At 38.1% G+C, this 27067-nt stretch overlaps 1 protein-coding gene across 1 annotated transcript in view; it reads left to right on the forward strand.

Moving 5' to 3' along the window:
* The window catches only part of cxadr (CXADR Ig-like cell adhesion molecule), a 150118-nt gene extending 125351 nt beyond the window's left edge, over nt 1-24767 (forward strand). The window contains exons 4-7 of the mRNA XM_061898195.1: nt 7049-7204; nt 7322-7444; nt 10132-10270; nt 20419-24767. Of these exons, the coding sequence (XP_061754179.1) occupies nt 7049-7204; nt 7322-7444; nt 10132-10270; nt 20419-20698 (698 nt within the window). The 3' untranslated portion in view covers nt 20699-24767. The remainder of the gene's footprint in view (nt 1-7048; nt 7205-7321; nt 7445-10131; nt 10271-20418) is intronic.
* The last annotated feature ends 2300 nt before the right edge of the window (nt 24768-27067 follow it).

Here is a 27067-nt window from a genome sequence, read left to right on the forward strand (position 1 = left end):
GCTTACACTTACGACCGCCAGACAATTCTGAATGTGGATAAATCGGGCCGTTTTGGACTGAATGACGCATGCTTGCTAGACCGGCTAGCTAGCATGGGAATACTTTGCCGGCTACATCCAGCGGCTTGTGAAGCAGCGGAGTATTTGTGTTGTCTGTCTATTTATGAATAATGCAGACGAGGCGTGTTGGCTGAGTTCTTAACGTTTGCTTTCAGAGCGTGCATATCACAACATACAAGATGCCGTCATGGCGACACAACCTATACCAGGCTACCGCGCATGCTCGTCACTCCTGTTGCATGCTGGGTAGGGTAGTTCTTTTTTTCCCTGGCTCATAACATCACAAATAGTACCATGTATATGCGTTCAGTTTATCAAAGCACCAAGCAAACAATCGGAAAATTCCCATCATATCAATTCCTAGATATGGTCATAATTATTTTAAGTGCACTATGCAGAATAAACACAACATTATTAATATTGCTACTACGGATAATTTGATAAAAAAATTCCCTAAAACAGCCCACTACCTGTAATATAGGTTTTTTAAACATAAGACCCTGATAAAAAAATGTTTCTGCTATTACCTCAGAAATTGCCTGTTCAGATGTTATGATTGTTGCTCAGAGATGTGTATGTAGATTATATTTATTTTCCATAACAAACAGGATAACTTAAATACCCTGGCAGTGGCAATAAGCTTAAATGTTTGTATTTACATTATTTGAGTTGATTTTCATAAAATATGCTATTTAACTGCTACTGTTTAACAAGGACTGATTTAAATTGTGTTTGCACAACAAATGTTTTGGCGCTTTTGTTCATGTGGGAGAATATTCCAATAGAGGTGCACTACACACTACTTTTGAATTTATTATTGGGCTTTGCGTATACAATGCAGTTAATCGCGATTCATCGGAGAAATAGTGCGATTAACTTCGATTAAAATTTTTAATCGTTGCCCAGCTCTAATATATATACATATCTGTTTGTGTATGTGTGTGTGTGTGTGTGTGTGTGTGTGTGTGTGTGTGTGTGTGTGTGTGTGTGCGTGCTTGTGCGTTTTTTTTTAATTATTAGAGTGAATCCGTAAAGTATTCGCTGTGCTTCCCTTTTTTTTTTGTTATATAACAGCTTATTCCAAAATTTAAAAAAAAATATTTTTGTCCTCAAAATACTTCTTTTATTACCCCATAATCACAATGTGAAAGTGTTTTAAAATTATTTTGTAAATGTATTTAAAAAAAAAAAACTTTGCCAAACTTTTTAATTCCGATGACATCACTTCCAGTTTGCGAACTACAGCTATGTTGTAAAAACGATATTCTCAACTATCAATAAAATATAAATACTAATTTACTCTAAACACCCTGTATAAGCAACATTACAATTTAAGTTTAAACATTAATGTTAAGAGCAAAACAATAATACTAACAACTACAATAGTACAGATAGCTAGATAGATGGATAGTTTAATTATTCCCTTTGGGAAATTCAGGTATCTCTCGTAGCTCTAACAGTAAAAGGCTTACACGTTAAAATAATGACAATAATAAAGTAAAAAAAACAACAAAAAAACAGGCTCAGATAAACGTAAAAGGACACATCTAAAAAAAAACGCATCAAGTTAAAATTATACACTTTGTGTCCAGACTACAGTCTCGATGAACAGGGGCCTTTGTTGTTCAAAGTTGTATTAAACATCCTCATGGTTGTTGGAACTGTGAGTCTCCTGTATCGTTCAGTTCTTAGAGTTTTATGAAATAATGTAATTAGAAAGTCAATAGGCTTCCTGACAATTGAATAGGGCTTCCAAATTAATCTAAGAAGGACCGTCCTCTGCAGTGGACATTTTGTTTTTGCATAACTTTGACTATTATTTGTTTGACAAGCAAAAGACCAAAAACAAAATGTCTACCGCAGAGGACACTGCTTCTGAGGAGGATAAAGCAGCATTCAGATGGAGTTATGGCATTACTCATGTTTGGAAATATCACATTTCCAAAAGGGTGAAACATTTAAAGTCTATTTATTATTTATCTCTCTACCATCCACACTCCAAGCCTCCTGCCCACATTTACAACCTTATCTTCCAAACACATAAATCTGCTGGTTGGACATCAGTCCTAATGTGAGCCTTTTGACGTGACCACTTTTACCCCTTAAAAGATGTTTAGAATTCCATCACTCTCTGACATTTATGGTGTGTAGTCTACTTCTGTCTGTCTGTCTGTCTGTCTGTGTGTGTGTGTGTGTGTGTGTGTGTGTGTGTGTGTGTGTGTGTGTGTGTGTGTGTGTGTGTGTGTGTGTGTGTGTGTGTGTGTGTGTGCGTGCGTGCGTGCGTGCGTGCGTGCGTGCGTGCGTGCGTGCGTGCGTGCGTGCGTGCGTGCGTGCGTGCGTGCGTGCGTGCGTGCGTGCGTGCGTGTGCGGAGGTACCACTTGACAGCAGGAGCCCAGCATTGGCCTCCATCACACTACCATCTGTCCATCAGCACTTGCTCATTCATTCCTTTTTTTTAATGTCTGCTGATCCAGTTTGTATTTATAATAATACTGGGAGCGCTCAGTACTGTCAGTCTACTGTTAATCCTGGCAGAGAGACGGCACCCTTCCTCCTGACACCTGCTTCTCATCATTTCATGCTCGTGTTGAACCCACAACCATGATGTCAGTCAGCACTAGCTCAGTTTTTGGCAAGTTTTCTCTCTATCTTTCTCTCCCCACGCTAGAGTTGGTCGGTCTGCTTTTAATTTGGAGCGCTGCTTGTTTTTAAAGTCGTTGTCTCATCTCTTGCCAGAATTCCGACTGACCGGAGAGGGTTTGCACGCATTCTGCTGGAAAATGAAAATCTGCACCTCTTTCTTAAAGTAAAGTTGTCACGATACCAGAATTTTAGTAGTCGATACCTATGGACTTTCACCATGCTTGATACTTATCGATACCACAACTTAAAATAAACTAACCCCACGTACTTTTGAATTCACTACAAATTGTTAAGTATTTGAGAGCACAAGGCAACAACAGAATTAAAATATCAGAATCATCTGCGAAGAGGAAACTATACAAAAAAAAAACCTATGTATTAAGTGTATGAAAACAAAACAAAACTGTGATTTTGAATATACTTATTATTAACAACAGTCGTCAACTAATTGGCTTGGAGCCTTTAAGCATATCAAACAATATTCAGGGTTAATGAAAATTAATACATCTTAATAAAACTAAATCATAGCCGCCGCACCTTAAAAATATATTTTTTTTACAAGAACACAAATTAAAATATTAAAATGCATTGTAGCCTCCAAAAGAAGTCAAAAGCACCACGCGCGCCATTTTTTATTTTCTTAAGAATCTTCTAAACACATGTTTTACCTCTGGACACACAATACTTCCTTATTCTCCATCAATCCGCTGTCAGGCACAGACATATCATGGGGGGGAAAAACATTAAATCAAAACCACACAAACATAAAACATTATCAACAGTAGGTTGTTACAGGATGAATGGATATACTTTGCCTTTAATTTGTGCACTGTTGACAAATGATGCACCAAAATTCGGTCGCCAAAAAAAACCTTTAATCACTGCTGAAACAGGATGTTGGGATGTAAACAAGACACACCCGATTGTCTGGAGTAAAGTCAGCATGTCTGCGATGGGGACGTCACTTTAATATATCCCAGCCATACCCGCTAACAGCCATTTTTTAAAAGTGCAAATATTAAGAGGACAGTGGCGTTTTTTTTACGAAGAGAAATTCCAACTAGACCGGCAGCGCGAAGTAAGTGTGACGTCATGTTCGCTACGTCTCGCTTTTCGTCGGGAACATGAAGTGACAGAAGTAGTCTCTATAAACGACTACATTCTATGATGACATCATAAAAACATGCAAAAAATTTTTTTGTTGTTTGTAAAATAACGAAAAAGTCACCAAAAATGTTCTATACACGTAAACAATTCTTCAAAAAAGTACATTGTTCATTAAGCAGCAATTGAAAACATGGAAAAATGATATAATATAACAGTATATATTAACACAAGGGCTGTCAAACAATTGAAATATTCAATCTATAAGTGATGAAGCGATAATTGTTCATAGTTTAGTATTGTTCATAGTTGAGTATTGTTCATAGTTAATTCTAAATTAATCGTGATTAATTGCAGAAAGATGTAATTTTTCATCATTAAGTGACATGGACAGATAATTTTCTAAGCTTTTGATAACATCCCTGGACAATTAATTTGCTCAAAGGTTTTTAAACGTTATGTTTTTTGAAACAGCTCAAAACAAAAAGGATACAAAAACCCTTTTAAAGAGAATTTAAAAAATACCTGCAATGTGTTGTTGGTGTCTTGTCAGAGTTTGTATTTTGTTGGAATACAAAATCTCTATTCCTGCTTTACGAGCACTTGCATTTAGAGGAGAGGAGCTACACTTCTATGTTTAGGTACCAGTTTCGCACATTAACAACACAAAATGTGGGTTGTTGCGATCATGTTTTCATTGTCAAAGATGTTGGGTGATATTTTTTCTACCTGAATGAATGTTTCTGCTATTCTGTACTTGACAATGTTTTAATCTTCTCTACCTACTTATTAAAATGTAATATTCAGCCTGTTAAACGTTCTATAAATGTGGACTATCGATTGTTCGGACGGCTAATAATTTCATGTATTTTGTTTTGATTAGCCAGTGTTATGTGAACAAATGAGGGTGAATGTTCCGTATCATTGCATGGTAGCGGTCTCGGGATAAAACTGGCTGCAAGTTGTTGAACATAATAACATTTCTGAAGCATCATTACTAACCATTCCATTAACATTTAGTTTGAATATAAATTTCCTGAAATAGATTTGCGATTTGTGAATTTATTGATATGTTTCCAAATGAGTGAACTACTTTCTTGAGACTTAGCAAACATCTGCATGAAGTAATAAGACTGAGACTTTTTCAGTGTTTTGTCCTAGTCCTTTAAAAACATTTATCTGTTTTTAGCTTAGTTTTTAACAATATTTTCAGTGCCAAGTCCCGCTTTTTCATAAGTTGAATAATGGCATTGTTTATCCTGGGCAAACAGTGTTTTTTCGATTGTTTTTTAGAGTACAGGTGAATTTCTGAATAGTATTTGATAACATTTCAGTTAATTGATCACAGCATTGATCTACATTTTTAATTTGAATTACATCATCCCATTTAATGTTTTTAAATTAATTTTAAAAAGTGGGGAAGTTTATGCTTTGGAATTGCCCTTTTTTCTTTATTAACATAGGAAATGGAAAAGAAATCCACAAACCGTTTCTTAGTTTTCTTGTCATTAGGGTCATATTGTGATCTGACAAACCTGTTACAAAGTTGTATGTTTTAGTGACACGTTCCGGTTTGTTTGTAAAGATCAAATCTAATAAGGTTTGGCTATTCCTACTTGTTCTGGTTTGAAGTTGACAGATTTTGATACTAAATGTTTTAATTAATGTTTTTTTATTTTTGTCCATCTAATTTATATTAAAATCTCCCAATAAAATAGTTTCATTTTGTAGGTGAAATTGTTTCAGCATTTCATCAAAATCACGATAAAAGTTTTTTTTACCAGGAAAGGATGGATTACCTTATTTTCTGGATCAGAGGTTGCACCAGATTATAAGGCGCACTGCCGATAAATGGTCTATTTTTTATCTTTTTTCATATATCAAAATGAAGGTGCAAAAATAAGGATTTTTTTAAGAAATGCTTAATAAAGTGTAACAAAATAGTTCAAAGTGAGAAAATGTTAACATAGAGAAACATGACAAGAACTATTTTTTGCATGTTTAGTGCTGGCTGTTTTCCGGGGTGAGTGCAGCTAAGGTAGTGTGGTATTACCGATTACAAGCACCTTACACTGACTACGGACCGTTTTAGAAAAATCCCAAAAAACTGCCATACTGTCAAGTTGACTTTTCTGGTTTTAGTGCCAATTTCTCTGCTCTCTGCAGCATTCATTTTCAGTTTCTATTCTCACCCTTTGCAGATAATCAACTGCAAGACAATTAAATAGAACATCTGATTTTCTGGCTAAGCAGGCACGTACTGTAGGAGGTGTGTTTTGAAGTGGAGTTATGCATTTGTTTTTCAGCGACGGAAAACCAAAATCGCCTTATCTTCATTTGTGACAGGCTTCCACAAATAAGTACATTTATGGAAACACTGGATAGTTTTTTTAAGACAACTTGAGAATATATGTGGCTCGCAAACGAAAACGTGTTGTACCCTGTACAATATGACGACACGGAAACAAGCAGGTATATTTATTATTTTGCATTTTGGTATTGACTTGGTATCGAAGCATTAATGCTTTTGACAACCATTCCCTAAACCCGGGGTCGGGAACCTTTTTGGCTGAGAGAGCCATGAAAGCCAAAAATTGTAAAATGTATTTCCGTGAGTGCCATACAATATTTTTTTATCGCTGAATACAACACATGCATTTTTAAGTAAGACCAACATTTTTACAGTATAATAAGTCTGTTAGTTTTTTTAATAAGATTGTTATTCTGAAGCTAATCAATAACAAATAAAATACTTCTTACCATTAATGCGACTCTCCTGTAGCCTGAAGGACAACTGGGGTTGGCTGAACAGGTGTGATAGAAAACGGATGGATGAATTAAAATGCATAAGAATGTTTTATATTTTGAACGTTATTTTTAACACTGTGATTTCCAGAGGCATTATTCATTACTTATTGTGTTAAGCAAAGTCAGCCAAGATTATCTGAGATCCAGATGCAGTCATCAAAAGAGCCACATCTGGCTCGCGAGCCGTAGGTTCCCTACCCCTGCCCTAAACCCTGATGAGTACTGCGTTTGTGTGTGCGCAATACCACGCTTTCTTTCTTCATCGCCATTATCCTGAGTGACAGCCCCTGCAATGACACCAGCTGTATCAATTACTCTGATTACTTCTTGTTATGCAGAATTGTTACTTCGTCTGAAAGAAGGCACATCTTTAAGAATTGCAAAATGCCGGTGCTCAAAAGTTAACATATACCTCCTTCTGTTTCTCCACAGTGAAGCCATCCAAGCCCAGGTGCCAAGCAGATGGACCTACACAAGAGGGCAAGGACATCACTCTCAGGTGCACATCCAACGAGGGCACCAAGCCCATACAATACAGCTGGGAGAAAACTAGTGACAACAAGGTGCTGCCTGCTTCCGCTTTAATGGGTAACGACTCTTTCACTCTCAACATTCAGAATGTGGATGTGACATTCACACCTTCTTCTCCTTAGTTCCTGTTGCACCTGAATCTCTGCAATGTTCTGTCGTTTCCCCTTGCCACAGACCCCATGGGAGGCACCATTAATGTGAGGAACGCATCTGCCAGTGCATCTGGTGCATACCGCTGCATCGCCAGCAACCGGGTGGGCACAGAGGAGTGTGTACTGTATCTCAATGTGACACCTCGTAAGTATCCTCACAAAGACGCTTTACCTGCACACCTGTTGCTAAGTCATCTGCATTGTAAAAAAAAAAAAAAAAAGTCAGTTTAACGGTAAAAAAAAAAAAAAAAATGGCAGCTCAGTCATTAAGAATTTACAATAAAAATAAAAGTGGTAGTGCTTTTCCATATTCCACAGTAATGCACTGTAAGAATATGACTAGAATATGACTGGCATTCATTGCCACATTTTTTTGGGACAGAAATACAATGGTGCACTTTTTTCATTTACAATAATGGACTGTAAATGGACGGTTTTATTTTAGAAGTGTACATAAAAGTGCTAATGTTTTTTTCTTTTACTGTAATGTAATTGTTCAACCATTAAAAAAAAATTCCAGCTCAGTCGCCATGGTTTTACTGCAAAAATAACAGAGGTACCATTTTTCCATTGAGAGTAATGCGCTGTAAAAATGACCATAGGTTTTACAGGAAAAATGGCAGCTCAGTTGCAAGAATTGTATTGTAAAAATTAAAGTGGTACCATTTTTCCATTTTACAGTGTTTCGCTGTGAAAACGACCATAGATTGTATTTAAAAAAAAAAAAAACTGGAAGCTCATTTGTCAGTATTTTATTGTAAAAATAAGTTATACTATTTTTCATTTACAGTAATCTACTTTAAAAACGGCCAGATATTTTAATATGAAAAAACAACTGGAAGGTAATGTCGCCAGCATTATACTTTTGAAATATAGGTGATACTGTTTTCCATTTACATTGATGCACTATAAAAATGACTGAAGCTCTGTCACCAGAATTTTACTGTAAAAACCATTTGTCCGTTTACAGTAATGTTAGAGATGGGCAGTAATGCGCTCAAAGTAGCGACGCTGTGGAGCTGAGCTACCTATAAACAATTTCTCTCACCTGGATAGTAGAATGATGATGACATACAGGACTGTCTCGGAAAATTAGAATATTGTGATAAAGTCCTTTATTTTCTGTAATGCAACTAAAAACATGAAAATGTCATACATTCTGGATTCATTACACATCAACTGAAATATTGCAAGCCCTTTATTATTTTATTATTGCTGATTATGGCATACAGCTAAAGAAAACTCAAAAATCTTATCTCAAAAAATTTGAATGTTTCCTCGGACCAAGTAAAAAAAAAAGATTTATAACAGCAAAACAAAATCAAACATTTGAAATTGTCAATTAATGCACTCAGTACTTGGTTGGGAATCCTTTTGCACGGATTACTGCATCAATACGGTGTGGCATGGAGGCAATTGGCCTATGGCATTGCTGAGGTGTTATGGATGCCCAGGATGCTTCAATAGCGACCTTTAGCTCATTTGCATTATTGGGCCTAGTGTCTTTCTGCTTTTTCTTCACAATAACCCACATATTCTCTATGAGGTTCAGGTCAGGGGAGTTGGCAGGCCAATGGAGGACAGTAATGCCATGGTCAGTACACCAGTTACTGCTGGTTTTGGCACTGTGGACAGGCGCTAGATCATGCTGGAAAATGAAATCATCATCTCCATAGAGCTTTTCAACAGATACAGCTTCAATAGCTGTATTCCCATGGTGGAGCCACTCCTAAACTCTAGACAACGGAAGTTCCCTCAGTCAGCAATGGTTTGGGGAGCCATGTCAGCTGCTGGTTTTGGTCCACTGTGTTTCATCAAGTCCAAAGTCAATGCAGCTGTGTACATGCTTCCATCTGTTGTAAAGCTCTATGGAGATGATGATTTAATTTTCCAGCATGATATGGCACCTGTCCACTGTGCCAAAACCACCAGTAACTGGTGTACTGACCATGGCATTACTGTCCTCCATTGGCCTGCCAACTCTCCTGACCTGAACCTCATAGAGAATTTGGGGGTTATTGTGAAGAAGAAGCTGAAAGACACCAGGCCCAATAATGCAAATGAAGCATCCTGGGCATCCATAACACCTCGGCAATGCCACAGGCCAATTGCCTCCATGCCACGCTGTATTGATGCAGTAATCCGTGCAAAAGGATTCCCAACCAAGAACTGAGTGCATTAGTTGACATTTTCAAATGTTTGATTTTGTTTTGCTGTTATAAATCTTTTTTTTTTACTTTGTCTGAGGAAATATTCAAATTTTTTGAGATAGGATTTTTGAGTTTTCTTAAGCTGTATGCCATAATCAACAATATTAAAATAATAAAAGGCTTGCAATATTTCCGTTGATGTGTAATGAATCCAGAATGTATGACATTTTCATCTTTTTAGTTGCATTACAGAAAATAAAGGACTTTGTTACAATATTCCAATTTGCTGAGACAGTCCTGTACTCAGATGAGCTGGACAACTTTGGCATCAAATTTCAACCCAGAAATGGTGAGAAAGAAACAAAAAGTCGCTTGGTCTGCTCTTGGTTCCATCATTCCAATATTTTTTTTCGATTAGTTTACTAATTAATTTAATATCTGCTGTACATGTTTGAGTCCACAACTTAATTAGTAACTACTTTTCAAAACATATCAGAGTAGATTCTAAAAAACAAAACATTCAGGCTGTTCACTACGCAGCACAGTATTAAAGCCACAGTTTGGTTTATTTTTGGTACAGTCATTACTATGACAAGAAAAGAGAGAATTGTATCGTATTGGCCTTTAAAAGCGATATCGAGCCATCCCAAGTCTTCATCAACTCTTTGTTTTCTGTGATCAGCTCCCAATACTGCCGGCATCATCGCAGGAGCCATAATCGCGGTGCTGCTGATGCTCATCATCATCGCCATCATCCTCTTCTGCTGCTGCCGTGCTCGACACAGGAAGAAGTATGAGAAGGAAATCTGCAATGAGATAAGGTACCCACGCCTAGGCGATGTATTGCCTGGATAATACATACGGATAGTTTTATGATATAGTATCGTATAATTACATTTTCACCACAAACACATTCAAGAATTAGACTAACATTGAACTAGGTCCGGGCAATATGGCCTTTTTTAAATTCCTCGATATTTGTAGGCTAAATCGCGATACACGATATATATCTCAATATTTTGCCTTAGCCTTGAATTAACACTTGATACACATAATCACAGCAGATGATTCTATGTATCTACATTAAAACATTTTTGTTCATACTGCATTAATATATGCTCATTTTAAACTTTCATGTAGAGAGGTAAATCACAACTAAGTCAATTGACCAAAAGTGTATTTATTAAACAGTCATTAAGCAGGGGCACAAACATTCATGTCATTTCCAAAACAGAAAGTGCAAGATTGTCAGACACATTTTAAAAAAAGCTATTAGTGCACTTTAGTGCAAGAAGTCACTAAGATGACATCAAAACAACACTAAATTAAAGTGCACTTTTTGTACAGAACGCCATTACAATAGTTTAAAACAAATAAAGTGCACTTTTGTGCATGATTTTGTGGGCGTTTGGGACCGAACGGAGATGTTGACATGCAGCGTTTCAAGCACTCTTCATTCTCTAGCGAGTGACTTTTCAAATTATGCTACATATTAGGAGTAATGCTACTTTTGGTAGCAACGCTCTGACAAATTTCGGTTGTCTGTTCGACATAATCCCACTTGAAGCCAAACACCCGCCAGATGATGGACCCCCTGCTGTTTTTGGGGCAATCAATTCTTCCTTCATTTGTTACCAGATTGGCATCTTCTTTCCCTAGTATTAATTACCATTCGCACGGCCGCGCTAGCATCACAGCTAACGTTAACCATGCTTCTACCTCTCTGCTCCTCGAAGGCGTATATGTATGTGACGTATGACGTGACGGTATGTGACGTATGTAAGTGCGCTTGTTGTCTGTGAGAAGGAGAGACAACAGAGTGGGAAGAGCCTATAGTGTAATGCCAGCAACTAAAAGCAACTGCGTGAAAACGTATACTCGAATATCACGATATAGTCATTTTCTATATCGCACAGAGACACACCCTTAATATATCAGGAGTATCGATATATCGCCCAGCCCTACATTGTACTGGTAGACAGAACAGGAACAGTGATGGGTCGCAACTTAACGACGCCCCGTAAAAGGTGGGAAAAAAGTCTTTATCCTAGAAAATCAAAATGAATGCAACAATTTCTGCTGAATTTTTTTTTTTATAAATCAAAATGAGGAAATAAAGATTTATGGCGACAATGAGCACATTTTGCAGTGCACAGCTTTTCGAAGCTTGTGTGCTATTGTGTTGTGTCGCTGCTAGCTCCTAGTAGCCTATTCCCTGGCATGTTTGCCTTTTGTAAATGGCCTGACTCAAATACAAGAAAATACCAAACGTGAGGACATTTAGATTTTATTTGGCTGTCCAGCTTTGCACAGGTTGGACTGCTTGTATCAGCTACTACTGGAGAGTTTTGATGCAATCTAATGCAATATATAAAAAACATTCCGATCTCAAACCAATATCGACTTCGGATCAAGACATCCTTAGTTTAAATGAATCCTTTAAAATGCATTCATTAATAATGCTGTCCGATCTTTTTGCCAGGCACTTCGCTTAATAAGAAAATATTTTACAGTTAAAGTGTCACTGCATTTATACAGTTTATTTTCTGGGGACACAAATGACACAGATAAGGAGCAAAAACCTACAAACTAAGTTATGCTCCATGTTGACATCTGTCATTTGACATGTGACTAATAATATGTAGCTGGACTACATGGGATATAGCAGGCAATAATTTCCAAGACTGCAGTGCAATGTTACTTTAGACTCTACAAAAAAAGACTCAGAATTTTACATTTACAATATATACAGTAGAAATACCTACTAGGAAGGGAAAAAAATGTTATTTTTTTCTATCAGCGTTCCTTTTTTTTCCCCGGTCTTCAAATAAACAGCTGTGGTAATCAGTTTGAAAGCTTTGTTTGCTCTATGGATCCTGTGTCATGCCTGCTGTCGCTCCACCCCTCCCCCACACCTTTATCCGGCTCTCTGCAAGCACTGCTGGCTCGACTGCTGACTGAATGTGTCCAAGAGCACAATGTGACACTGCTCACGCTGCTGGACAAAGAGGATTAGACCACTGGTCCTGTCTAGAACACAGGCACACATTTGCCGAGATACCACCCCCATGATGCAATGGGCAGCGCAAGCCGCGGCCCCTCCAGCTCTTGTTTGGCCGAGCATTTAACGGGATTATTGCTGCTTATTAGCTGTTAATGTGGCCGCAGAGGGAGTAGAGGGCATTTCTGGCATAGCCCTGTACTCCACAGGCTATCACAGTTTGCTTGGCTATGCAGTGCAGACGTTTCCAAAACCTGCTCATCAACGAATCATTGGGCCCGAGATAAGCAGTAGAAAATGGATGGGAGGATGAGACAAGAATTGGAATGAAGAAAATATGATTACATTTTGGGGCTAATCCCCCCAAAATTATTTTCCGTTACCTTACAAACTTCTGTATGTGCGAATGCAAGCGAGCCTGCCTCCACCCATAGAGACAAACTAGTGGATGACTGACAAAAGGCTTCACTGCATTTATTTCATTCAATTATACAAACCCCGTTTCAATATGAGTTGGGAAATTGTGTTGGATATAAATATAAACGGAATACAATGATTTGCAAATCATTTTCAACCCATATTCAGTTGAATATGCTACAAAGACAACATTTTTGATGTTCAAACTGATAATAATTTTTTTTTTTGCAACTAATCATTAACTTTAGAATTTGATGCCAGCAACACGTGACAAAGAAGTTGGGAAAGGTGGCAATAAATACTGATAAAGTTGAGGAATGCTCATCAAACACTTATATGGAACATCCCACAGGTGTGCAGGCTAATTGGGAACAGTTGGGTGCCATGATTGGGTATAAAATCAGCTTCCATGAAATGCTAAGTAATTCACAAACAAGGATGGGGTGAGGGTCACCACTTGGTAAGCAAATTGTCGAACAATTTTAGAACAACATTTCTCAATGAGCTATTGCAAGTAATTTAGGGATTTTACCATCTACGGTCCATAAAATCATCCAAAAGTTCAGAGAATCTGGGGAAATCACTGCACGTAAGCGATCATATTACGGACTTTTAATCCCTCAGGCGGTACTCCATCAAAAACCGACATCTGTGTGTAAAGGATATCATCACATGGCCTCAGGAACACTTCATAAAACCACTGTCAGTAACTACAGTCTGTCGCTACATCAGTAAGTGCAAGTTAAAACTCTACTATGCAAAGCCAAACGCATTTATCAACAATGTCCTGAAACACCGCCGGCTTTGCTGGGGCCAAGCCCAAGCTCACCTAAGATGGACTGATGCACAGTGGAAAGGTATTCTGTGGTCTGACGAGTCCACATTTCAAATTATATTTGGAAACAGAGGACGTGGTGTCCTCCAGAACAAAGAGGAAAATAATCATTCGGATTGTTATAGGCCCAAAGTTTAAAAGCCAGTATCTGTGATGGTATGGGGGTGCATTAGTGCCCAAGGCATGGGAAACTTACACTTCTGTGAAGGCACCATTAATGCTGAAAGGTCCATACAGGTTTTGGAGCAACATATGTTGTCATCCAAGCAACGTGATCACGGTTGCCCCTGCTTATTTCAGCAAGACAAGTGTTACAACAGCGTGGCTTTGTAAAAAAAGAGTGTGGGTACTTTCCTGGCCCGCCTGCAGTCCAGACCTGTCTCCCGTCGAAAATGTGTGGTGCATTATGAAGCGTAAAATACAACAGCGGAGACCCCCGACTGTTGAACGACTGAAGCTCTACATAAAAAAAGAATGGGAAAGAATTCCACTTTCAAAACTTCAACAATTAGTTTCCTCAGTTCCCAAACGTTTGATTGTTTTTAAAAGAAAAGGTGATGTAACACAGTGGTGAATATGTCCTTTCCCAACTACTTTGGAACGTGTTGCAGTCATGAAATTCTAAGTTAATTATTATTTGCAAAAAAATATATAGTTTATGAGTTTTGTAATCAAATATATTGTCTTTGTAGTGCATTCAATTGAATATGGGTTGAAAAGGATTTGCAAATCGTTGTATTCCTTTTTATATTTACATCTAACACAATTTCCCAACTCATATGGAAACGGGGTTTGTAGAAAGCTCAAAAAGTTATGGGAAGATGTTATCTACTTTTCAGGAAACGTCAAAAATGGGGTAAGAAACAAGTGATTACATTTTGGGGCTGATCGGGATAATTTCTGCTACGTTACCTTATGTTTGAGTTATGAGCTTCAACTGATGAGTTGATGCTAGCTTTCCTGCCTCCGTCCACAGATACAAAGAGAGTGGATATTTCTTTCATTCTGCTGTAAATATTTCCAATAGTTATGGGCACACTTTCATAAAATGTTCAGGAAATGTAGGAAACAGGATAAAGAACGAGTCATTACATTTTGTGGCTGATCCAGATCACTGTCTGGATTCAGGACTTGTTCTCGTGCTTTTGTGATTATTTCGTTATTCTGTTTTTTCTCGCATTTTACACTGCATGAAAACTCAAGTTCGTAACCGTGTCAGGCTTGGCAGGGTTGAACGGGGCAACAAATGTACTTGCAAATGCAACTAAAAATAGACTGTGCCTTGAAAGAAAAAACCTGTGCCGACAGGGATTTCAACCCTATCAGCGCATTTTGCTCCCAAATAAAGCCATCCCTGCGATGAGGTGGCGACTTGTCCAGGGTGTACCCCGCCTTCCGCCCGATTGTAGCTGAGATAGGGTCCAGCGCCCCCTGTAACCCCAAAAGGGAATAAGTGGTAGAAAATGAATGAATGAATAAAGCCATCCAAATTTGACCAAACCAGATTAAAATGTTTTCCCGCCTGTACAACATGTTTGAAATACACTCATAACTGTCATAACCAAAAGGACAAGAGAGAGAGAAAACCTGTCACACATGTGCCAATAGGGATTTCAACCCTTTCAGCGCATTTTGCTCCTAAAGAAATCCATCCAAATTTGATCAAACCACAGTAAAATGTTTTCTTACGGTACAACATGTTTTGAAATACACGTATATCTGGCGTAACCAAATGGACAAGTGATTGATCTGGAAGTGATCACTCAGTGCGCGCTGAACGCTGTTTGTGACGGTGTGTCCCTTCCTCCTGCGCCATGCACAGGGGGTAGCCCCGCTCCTCCTACTTTACACACTCAGTCTGACTCTACCTTCCCTTAGTTAGGTCAGTTTGATTGGTCAGTCAAAAAACAATTTTTTTTCACCACCTTATAACTTGACACAAACTGCACTGCGCGCTTGTAACTATGAAGGTCGGAGGGAAAATGCAACAGCAAATCAATGATAGAAGTGACAAACTTGCCATGCAAACGATCCCCCGGTTGTTGACAAGCACTTACAGCCATGCAAGCACATTCAATCTATTTAAGTAGAGGTAACACAAACTAGTGAAAGATTCAAAAGAGCTGCCATCAGATCCGACAAACTTCCGCTGCTAGAATAGAATACAAATGAATAGAATGGACTTTATTGTATTATATTTGCATGTAACTACATTGCTAGCCTGCTAAGCTAACAAAACAGCTCAAACCTCAGACTCGCTAACATAACAAGCATCAGGCAGCGCTTTTTAAAGGCAAACACACACACACACACACACACACACACACACACACACACACACACACACGATGCTCTTACATCAAAATGATGCCTGATTATTTAAAGTTAGGGCTGCAACTAATGATTATTTGGGTCATCGATTTTTCAACAATTATCCTAACGATTAGTTGAGTAATCAGACAATAAAGCATGGTATTAGCATATTTAAGGACTTCTAAATGCAGCTTAAGTTGTTTTAGGCATGTGCTAACTAACAACAACAATGACTAATTCATTCATAAATATTTATTTATACTGTAACTGCTTTTCAATCAGCTGTTACAAAAATGTAAATGACTATTAAAATGTTGTCCATTTGAAAGAAAGGAAAGACAAAGTGCTAAAAGAAACAATTAACCTTGTTTATGTATTTAAAAACGTTAAAATAGCAGCAATTAAAAAAACAACAAAACACAAAATCTATTTTATGATGTTTAAAAAGCTGCACACTGGTATATTGATTATTGATTAATTTCTGGACATTTAGCACTCTAATAGACTCAATGTGTAGAATTATATATTTGATTAATTATTAAAATGTTGGCTATTTAATAGATTGTATGTTTAATTCTATGATACCTCCGCATTGGTGCCTGTCTGTCTCTGTCAGTGGGTTTGTGTGCATTCACGCGCGGTTTGAGTCTGTTAAAGTGCCTTTTTTTTTCGACATTGCAAATAGACTCAATTGTAGCATTCTATATTTGATTAATTCCTAAAATGTTGGCTATTTAATAGATTTGTGTATGTTTAATCTTATGATACCGCCGCATTGGTGCCTGTTTGTCAAAGTGCTTTTTTTTTTCTGGCATTGCAAATTAACGCCACTTTAAAATGTACTCTAATTGATGTAGAGATAGTTTAGCTGGTTGACTTTGGCTAAAATTCTAATTAAGATTTTTTTTCACAAAATTTTGTCTCACTCGTTAATTATCCAGCAAGGTAGAAGCATCCTCCCTACAGACGTCTAACATCACGTCTCCGCTTTAAACGCTTGTGTATCACAGATGTGATGCCATAAAAACAAGGTCCGCTTTGCAAGATGAGCAAGGTATTCATATTTTCAACAAGAATAATAGGACATATCCTCAAACTTTACATGTTAGCACAGGCGTTGTTTTTGCGAGTGACCCACTTCCGCCCCGAAAAACTAATTTTATTGTCTACATTTGTCGACTAATCGTTTCAGCCCTTTTTGACGTATTTTTATTTTATAGTAAGTAAGGCAATAATTACTTTCCCTATTAATTAATTACATTATTGAAAAGTAATTCCACTAGTAATTCAATTAGGTTTTTGGTAAAGTAACAATTGACCATAATCAATGACTTTTTAAAGTAATTTTTCAGAACATAGCCTGTCACAGCATCATGAAACAGTTGGCAGGTTGGTGTTCCTTGGCTAAAATATTTGTGTCTATGTACTATAATAATGTTTACCTATAAAAGCACCATTGGTAAAGGTCAATTATTTTCATGTTGCTGATGTCCTCTTTAAACCAGGGCACTTTATTTTATATTTTGTTCTTTTGTGTTTTTGTTAGCTGAATAATTGAGCAAATCTAAATGTTGTTGTTTTTTTTTAAAATGATTGGAGTTTATATTTGACTTTTGACTCTCTTTTTTTGGTTTCTTATCTCAAAACAGTTACTTTAAGTTGGGATTCTATTATGCAAAACCTACTTGTCTTACTTGTTGGTACTTGTTGTGTGTTTGGGATCCCCATCCATCCAAAATTATAATGAAGGTATGGTGGAGGTATTTAGTTATATCAACAAATATTGGTATTTATGAGTTAGTTTATGGGCCAAACTCCATCGATATATAAGTTTCGATCTATATCGGCCAGCCCTACACTCGGATTTTTAAGACGTTTCATATTGCTACAAAGTTTTTTCTGTGCTACAAAAAATGTTCTGTGCTACAAATTTCTTTGATTTAGTAGCACCAGTGCTACTAGTGAAAAAGCTAAACATACTGGTGAAAAATAGGATATAAAGTCACTCAGTAGCACCCCCAAATATGGTTGCAAATGCCATGACAGGACACACAAAAAACATCAAGAACCCCTTTTTGCAAACAAACTGGAAGTCTGCCATTTTTGTTTTAACTGGGTTTTTTTTGGGCCAAAACCAGAGATTGTATTTTGACAGACTTCTTCAAACATCTTTGACTGAAAAATTCCAAAATAAAATCAGGCACATGAGACAAACTTTGATGGTCAGTGTGAGGATTCGCCACAAAAATGTAAACAACGTGACTCTGCAATGTCAAGTCTTCATCATACTTTGTTTGTACGATGAAGATAACACTCTGAGCAATGCACAGGTCATGTCCTGAATTAGTCATTGACAAACAATGTTTTACTTGTGTGGGTTGCCTGTTAAACACACTGTCAAAATAACAAATAACTCTCATGTGAGGTTGTAATGGAGATAATGACACCAACTGGGACAAAATAAACCTTTTTAAGGTGAAATATAAAGTGAAAGATAGGGCTTTCCCGATATTGGTCCTATAATCTCTGATACAAGCAGTCCTGCAGCAAAGCTGGACAGCCAGTTAACATCTAAATGTCCTCCAATAAGCACACATGGTTTGTCTTTTCTTGCATTTTAATAATTTCCAAAAGATAAACATAGTAGGCTATAGACTACTTCCTAGTAGTAGCTTGTGGCTACACAACAACGAAGCACACAATAGCACACTAGCCAGACATACTTGTACGTACTTAGGGTCCTTCATTGAACAGTATGGCAGTCTAAAACAGCCCATTTGTCAATATAACACAAATCAAATAATTCTAAATCAATATTATGTCACAGGTCTGCATAGTCGCAGTAGTTGTGACCCCAGGAGACGACGTGCAGATAAGAGTCTTAAATTCTAAAATCGGGTTGCGGCAGGAAGTGCACAGAAAGCACAGGGAACGCTGTGCATGTTCAGCTAAGCCAGCATAACAAATATATTGACTAACAACAATGATCCAGCCCTGTCTTAAGGGCAGGGGGGCATATAAAGAAGCCTGATTGGCAACCCAGAACAGGTGGGCCAGAGCATTGGTGGAGCCAGACAGGAAGTGGAACTAAAATCCATCCATCTTCTTCCGCTTATCCGAGGTCGGGCCGCGGAGGCAACAGCCTAAGCAGAGAAGCCCAGACTTTCCTCTCCCCAGCCACTTCGTCCAGCTGAGGAGTTCCCAGGCCAGCAGGGAGACATAGTCTTTACAACGTGTCCTGGGTCTTACTCGTGGCCTCCTACCGGTCCGACGTGCACGAAACATCCTTCCCAGGAAGGCGTTCGAGCAAGAGTGAAGTGAAGTGAATTATAATTATATTGCGCTTTTCTCTAGTGACTCAAAGCGCTTTTGCATAGTGTAACCCAATACCTAAGTTACATTTAAACCAGTGTGGGTGGCACTGGGGGCAGGTGGGTAAAGTGTCTTGCCCAAGGACACAATAACGGCAGTGACTAGGATGGCGGAGGCGGGGATCTACCAACCGAGCTAAGAGGGGCGGTACGGAGCTCATGTAGCCGAGGATCGGACCGCCAAGTGCCCTGCCTTCGGCTGCAGCCCAGCTGACATTGCACCCAACCTTTATGGCCCCTGCTATGGGTGGTGAGCCCATTGGATGGGGGGACCCACGTTTCCTCTTCGGGCTGTGCCCGGCCGGGCTCCATGGGAACGGGTCCGGCCACCAGGCGCTCGCCATCGTGCCAGAGGGGGGCCCCGGTGACCCGCGTCCGGGCGAGGGAAATCTGGGTCCTTTATTTATTTTCTTCATAGAGGTCTTCGAGCTGCTCTTTGTCTGATCCATGGAAGCCCCCGGACAACATAGCTCCCAGGATCATTGGGACACGCAAACTTCTCTACCACGATAAGGCGGCAGCTCAGAGAGGAGAACTAAAATAAGAGAGCTAAACAGCAACCAAATACATCAAATAAGGAAATATAAACATATGTCAGACCTAGTGTCGCAGGTCACAACATAATACTTACAAAATAGAAAGTATCCAGTAACAAACATGTCTGCATCATCTAACTGCGTCATGAACCTAACTTAATGAATTATTATGCCCACTACGTCTCAGCAAAAAAACATAACCACTCTACTTCAATTTAAAGACCGCATATGGTGGGTCTATTCCAGATGCTTAATAATAAATAGGTTACTGTCATTGTTCTGTTTGACTAATCAAATATTTTCTAAAATTCCACATTACAAAATAATACAACACATTTTTAGTCTAATTCTCTTTCTTTAAGCTTTTACATATCCCTTTAAAATGTGTAGCAGGAAAGGCAGGGCCTTCCCACTTCATAAACAGCTGGTGTCTAGCACCATTTTCTGTTGTGTTGCTTTGTTTTCAAATGTGTGGTGGACTTTTGTTTCCCCTCAGAGAAGACGTTCCGCCTCCCAAGAGCCGCGTATCTACGGCGCGCAGCTTCACCGTGGGCAGCCAGCGCTCCTCGCTGGGCTCCATGTCGCCTTCCAACCTGCACGAGTACGCCCTGAAGACCCAGTACGACAAGATCCCGTCATCGGAAGAAGACAGACCTCCTAGCCACACCCCCAGGCCCCCACCGACCGCCCCCAGGGTGGCAGGGCCCAACCTCAGTCGCATGGGCGGCATCCCCGTCATGATCCCTGCCCAGAACAGGGACGGCTCCATTGTTTAACGATGCCTCCTTTTGCAAAGGAACCATAACTGGTAGGTTAGAGGCGGGGGTGGCAGGGCTCGAAGAAGACGGAGCTGGGACAGGATGCAGCTCTGACACAAACAAGACCTTACCGCTATGAAGACCTTACCGCTGTGGTGCTGAGAAGAAAATTGTAATTTTACGGAAATCACAGACTTTTTTTTTTATATCAATCACAAGTCATTTTTAAAGATGCTGTATGTTCATTACAGCTTCTAGCCCCTGATTAGCTCATCTGTACAGCCGTATGAATGCATGTATATATAGAAGTACATCTGGACGTGTGCTTGGATTGACAGTTAAACCCAAAATTATTCATAACCTGACCAAAGAGTTGAAGTGCATTTTTAATTGGCTGGAAATGGACCTAGAAGGTGTCAACAACTATAAGACGTTTAAAAGAATATATACAGCAAATCGGAGCGTAGTCGTGATTGCACTGTGATAAACGCGTACACAAAGACCCACAATGCATGCTGGGAAGCCCAACAAGAATCTACCCACTGCTGCTTTGTTGCGTTATTTAACAGGGACGTGAATCTTACAACTCACGGTTCAGTTCGACTCCAGCTCTTACGGTGACCATTTAATATGGAATCAATTCCCATTTGATTTTGTATTAGGGATGTAGCGATATCTACATTTCCCATCAAGGTTATTGTGACCAAAATTATCGCTGTTATCATCATAATGTGCTCAGAGAAGTACCGAAACACACTGAAATATTGTATCCAAGTTTTACATGAACTAGTATTCTTATTTAAGAGCCATATTGAGTAGTGCCAGCTTGCTACTCCAGTAAATTAGTGCCAGCAGTTTGAGTTTATCAAAGTTTTTATCAGTCACAGTTTTACAATCGTTTATTTTCAAACTGTAATACTAAACCATCGTGGGTTTTACCTTTTATTGTTACATTCCTACTTGGTTTACTATGGTTTTGGGATGAACATGGATTTGCAAACAAAAACAAAAATGTGGATTTGATTTGGAATTAATCATCTTTTTTGTGGTTACTAATTTTTTTTAGTTCCAAAAATGTTTTATTAGTCTGTTACTAATCGTATTTTTGCTAACGTCGCAACGTCAATAATTTGGGCGGGGCTTCCTCTTCATATTCTATATTATGTTAGAAGCCTTCTTATTGGTCAATCTTGGATGACTGTGTGAGCGCTGACTACTTCCCCCTCCAACCCATTATAAATATCAAACACTGGGAGTAGGCTTTATTGAGTCAATTTAAACAGCTTGTAATATGTAAAAAAAATAAATAAATTGGTTCCAAATCATTTTTTTTTGTACAGTACAGGCCAAAAGTTTGGACACACCTTCTCCTCTTTCAATGCGTTTTCTTTATTTTCATGACTATTTACATTGTAGATTTTCACTGAAGGCATCAAAACTATGAATAAACACATGTGGAGTTATGCACTTAATAAAAACAAAAGGTGAAATAATTATAAATAACTGAAAACATGATTTAAATTCTAGTTTCTTCAAAAGAGCCACCCTTTGCTCTGATTACTGCTTTGCACACTCTTGGCGTTCGCTCGATGAGCTTCAAGCACACCTGTGAAGTGAAAACCATTTCAGGCGACTACCTCTTGAAGTTCATCGAGAGAATGCCAAGAGTGTGCAAAGCAATTATCAGAGTAAAGGGTGGCTATTTTGAAGAAACTAGAATATAAAACATGTTTTCAGTAATTTCACCTTTTTTTTTATTAAGTACATAACTCCACGTGTTCATTCATAGTTTTGATGCCTTCAGTGACAATCTACAATGTAAATAGTCATGAAAATAAAGAAAACGCATTGAATGAGGAGAAGGTGTCTCCAAACTTTTGGCCTGTACTGTATATATTTGTATTGCAAATCATTTTTGTATGCAAATCCATTTTTTGTTTGGTTGTCATAAAAGTACAGATAAGTCTCCATAGTAAACAATATGAATTATAATAAAACCAAAAATTATTACAAAATGTCTCCAATATTTTTCATGAATTCAATAAATCACAAACTAACAAAAAAAAATCACTTGAACTCTAACCTAGTTTTAGAATATGAATAATTCTGGGCTTATTTGCAGGTTGTATCACTTTTTTTTCTTTTGTAATTTAGGGCCTCCATAATGCTGACGTCATTGTTTAATGAAGTAGAAATTCTGGTTCTCATTTGGTAACTTTGTTAATGAAGGTCCAGAAGTCTTCCGAAATCCTGCTGTGGTCGGCATGTTCTTATTTTAATTTTAAAGTTGTTTAGTCTGGGTGACCATTGGCTGGATCAAACCTCCCCACCCTCTGATTGGGCGGATTATTGGCATCTTGCCCCACTTTAAAAAAAACAAAGCCATAACCGCCCCACGCCCCCTTAGAGGATGGCCAGCTGGACAACAACAAAGTTCACTGAACCCAGCATTGATTGATTATGTTTGACTGCCAATAGGAAATAGAAGCATCAGTGCACAATATTAGGAACACATTCATGTTGGTTTATTATGGAGCAGTGCTCCACACACACACACACACACACACACACACACACACACACACACACACACACACACACACACACCCGTATGTAATCCTCCGCCTGTGCTCCTGCATTCCATAGAGCTCCTGGTGAACCAGCTCTGCTCACTTGACATGAATACAACCATTTTTAAACGGTTTAGAAGCAAACAAACGTGATTGGATTGAAGAAGGTTTGAGGTCCACCTATATATTTTTGTTCCAGATTACAAAAATCTGTTCTCCTTCTCTCCCGTGTTTGGCCTTATCCACACACTTCCTGTCTGCACTGCTGGCTTCAGTCGTGCCTTTTTGTTCCAGTCCTGAATAATTTTATTCATCATATTCATGTCTTATGCACATCATTCATTAACACTTTTCATGTTTACTTGTGCTTATTTGAAGAAAGTTTTTTTTTTTTTTTCAAAGTCATTTTTAATTCTCTTAAAAATGGACAAGTTGTGCTTGAATATTTCTTTCATTTTAGTACAAATGTTTGAAATCTGTAGAATTGTAGTACACTGGTACCTCGGGATTTGTCCCTAATCTGTTACAAAAGGTCCCGACGAACACAAAGCAATATTTCCCGCAAGAAATCATGCACAGTCGTAGAGTTTCACTCTTATTGCAGATTTTTTTTAACAGTTTTCTGCAGGGTTTTTTTGGGCCTGAATTAATGACTCGTTTGAATTACAGAATTTTTTGTCTGAATTTGTCCAATGAATTATTCCTGTCATCAAGTGTACATTTATACAAGTTGTATTTTAAACTATTCAAATGAATCAGTCAATGTAGAATATTGCAATATTGTAACGTATCGTGACTGAAGTATTGCGATACACATCGTACCATGAAGTCATTGCCAATATCCAATTTTTTTAAGCATAAAAATGTCTAACTGAAACTAAAAATGTCATGACTATATTAGTATAGGCCACTGTAGACCAAAGCAATCAGAGCAGGCTGTTCAGTATCCTGGCTCCTGATTGGCCCAACAGGGTTACCATATCTATTAAAGTAGTATAAAAGTTTCATAATGTTAAAAAATTGTATTTAGGAATGGTTTTTTTTAGTTATTATTTAACTATGAAAATATTCAATTTATTATTTATAATTCGTACTTTGCAGAAATAGATTTATCACAGTTATTAGCGATAAAAGTTTAAAGCCACAGATATTTGATAAGTCTCGCAACTTTTTCTTAGTGCGTCACCATTCTGGAATGAAATAGTTTGTTGCATACCATAATAATCTACACAATGCATGCATTAAAATCTTGGCAATAATCTTCATTAATAAAAAAAACGGATCGTACAAAAACCGAGGTACCAATGTGTGACGCGCCAACAAACCCTTTGAGCGTGTCGTCCTCTTCCTGTCTAAAAACTTCCAATATTAAGTATAGTTTTGGAAATGGCCGTACTAATATGGTATGATGATCTCGTTTTTCAGTTTTGCACTCCTGTATGAAACCCAATTATCCTTTTTTTGTGTGTATTTTAGTGCTGTATTTTTGGAATTAATAAAGTGGTCAACACACGGAGCATGAGGACCTTGTTTCATCCAAGAGCTTTTTAACCGACAACAAATTGTAATTTTTACTCTGGATTTCAATCATATCCAATTTTCATATACGATATATCAATATATAATAAATATTGTTTATTGCATTAATAAACTAGCACATACATAAACATGTCGAAAAAAAAGCTTGGAACAGACTAATTACCCATCAAATATACTGTAAGAGAAAGGACTGATGAAAAAATTGATTTAAATACAAATGTGCAGTACTGAAACAAATGATGGCAAATAACTACAATATTTAAAATTCAGATTTCATGTTAAAAAAAAAATGGCAGTTTAGTCACCAACGTTTTACTGTAAACATGAAAGTGGAATTGTTTTTCTTTTTAAAGTAATGCACTGTCAAAAAAAAGTCTTGATTTTTTTAGGGGGAAATTACAGCTCAGTCGCCAGAATTTGACTTTAAAAATAACAGTGGTACTGTTTTTTTTTAATTTTATTTACAGTAATGCAAATGCACTGTAAAATTGACAATTTCAAGCTAAAATTTTGGCAAGTCTTTTTTATTAGTTTTTTTAACTGTAAAATCTACACATTATACATTTTTTTATTTTTACTGTTTAATTATATCAGTCAGCCGGTTAACTGACTGACATATTACTGCCACCAGTGGCGTTAAAGTGTATTACAACCAAGTAATTTCTTATATGCCATAGTGCAGTGTTTTTCAACCACTGTGCCGCGCCTCTGGTGTTGAGGGGATTTACAGTATCTAATTTAATCTATGTGGGTTAAAAATATTTTTTGCAAACCAGTAATTCTAGTCTGCAATTGATGTGTTGTTGTTGAGTGTCTGTGCAGTCCAGAGCTTGGCAGACTAACCGTGTAATACTCTTCCATATCAGTAGGTGGTAGCCGGTAGTTAATTGCTTTGTAAACGTCTTATCTAATGCTTAAACCAAAAATTAAAAAATAGCTAGTGCCTTTAAAAAAGGCATGAAGCTTAGTGAAGGCTTTGCAGAACGAAACTAAAACTGAACTGGCTGCAATGTAAACAATAACTGAATGCTGGACGACAGCAAAGACTTACTGTGGACCAAAGACGGCGTCCACAATGTACATCTGGACATGACATGACAATCAACAATGTCCCCACAAGGAAGGATAAAAACAAATTAAAATATTCTTGATTGCGAAAACAGAGTAGATTCGGGAAATATCGTTCAAAGGAAGACATGAAATTGCTACAGGAGAATACGAAAAAAAGGGAAAAAGCCACCAAAATAGGAGCGCAAGACAAGAAGCAAAACACCAGGCAGGAAAACAGCAAAAAAGTTAAGGCGCGATGTAATAGGTGGTGACAGTACACCTACTTTGAGACAAGAGCTATAGTCATGCATGCTTGGTTATGGTTTAAAGTCGTATCCAACAACTTTTTACCGTCAACTGAGTTTCCTTTTTCAATGATTTCTGCTGGTGGTGTGCATTCCAATTTTTTCAAGGCAAAAAATGTGCCTTGGCTCAAAAAAAGTTGAAAAACAGTGCCATAGTGCCTCACGGTCAAAGGGGAACATTATCACCAGACCTATGTAAGCGTCAATATATACTTTGATGTTGCAGAAAAAAGACCATATGTTTTTAGCCAATTTTCGAACTCTGAAAGGGTGAATTTGGCGATTTGAACGCCCTTCAATTGTTCGCTGTCGGAGCGATGACCTTTCACCCGTGACGTTACAATGGGAAGCAATCCACCATTTTCTCAAACACATTACACACACAAGTCAAATCAGCTCTGTTATTTTCCGTTTTTTCGACTGGTTTCCGTACCTTGGAGAAATCATGCCTCGTCGGTGTGTTGTCGGAGGGTGTAACAACACGAACAGGGACAGATTCAAGTTGACTTACGTGGAGTGTGCTAATCAGACATATCAATGGTCACGTCATGCTAATCGATGCTAACATGCTATTTAGGCTAGCTGTATGTACAGAGTGCATCATTATGCCTCATTTGTAGCTATATTTGCATCCAGCCTTTCCCTCCACCCACATTTAATGCCAAACAAACACATACCAATCAACGGATTCAAGTACACCAATGGTCAAAAGATGCGAAAGTCCCTCGTTTGTTCTGCACATTTTACCGACTATAGCGATGCTATCGACAGAGATGTGTGGATATCCTGCGACACTCAAAGCGGATGCATTTCCAACGATAAAGTCAACGAAATCACAAAGGTGAGTTTTGTTGATGTTATTGACTTAGGTGCTAATCAGACATATTTGGTCACGGCATGACTGCCAGCTAATCGATGCTAAC

Source organism: Nerophis ophidion, linkage group LG04, assembly GCF_033978795.1.
Source record: "Nerophis ophidion isolate RoL-2023_Sa linkage group LG04, RoL_Noph_v1.0, whole genome shotgun sequence".
Classification (NCBI taxonomy): Eukaryota; Metazoa; Chordata; class Actinopteri; order Syngnathiformes; family Syngnathidae; genus Nerophis; species Nerophis ophidion.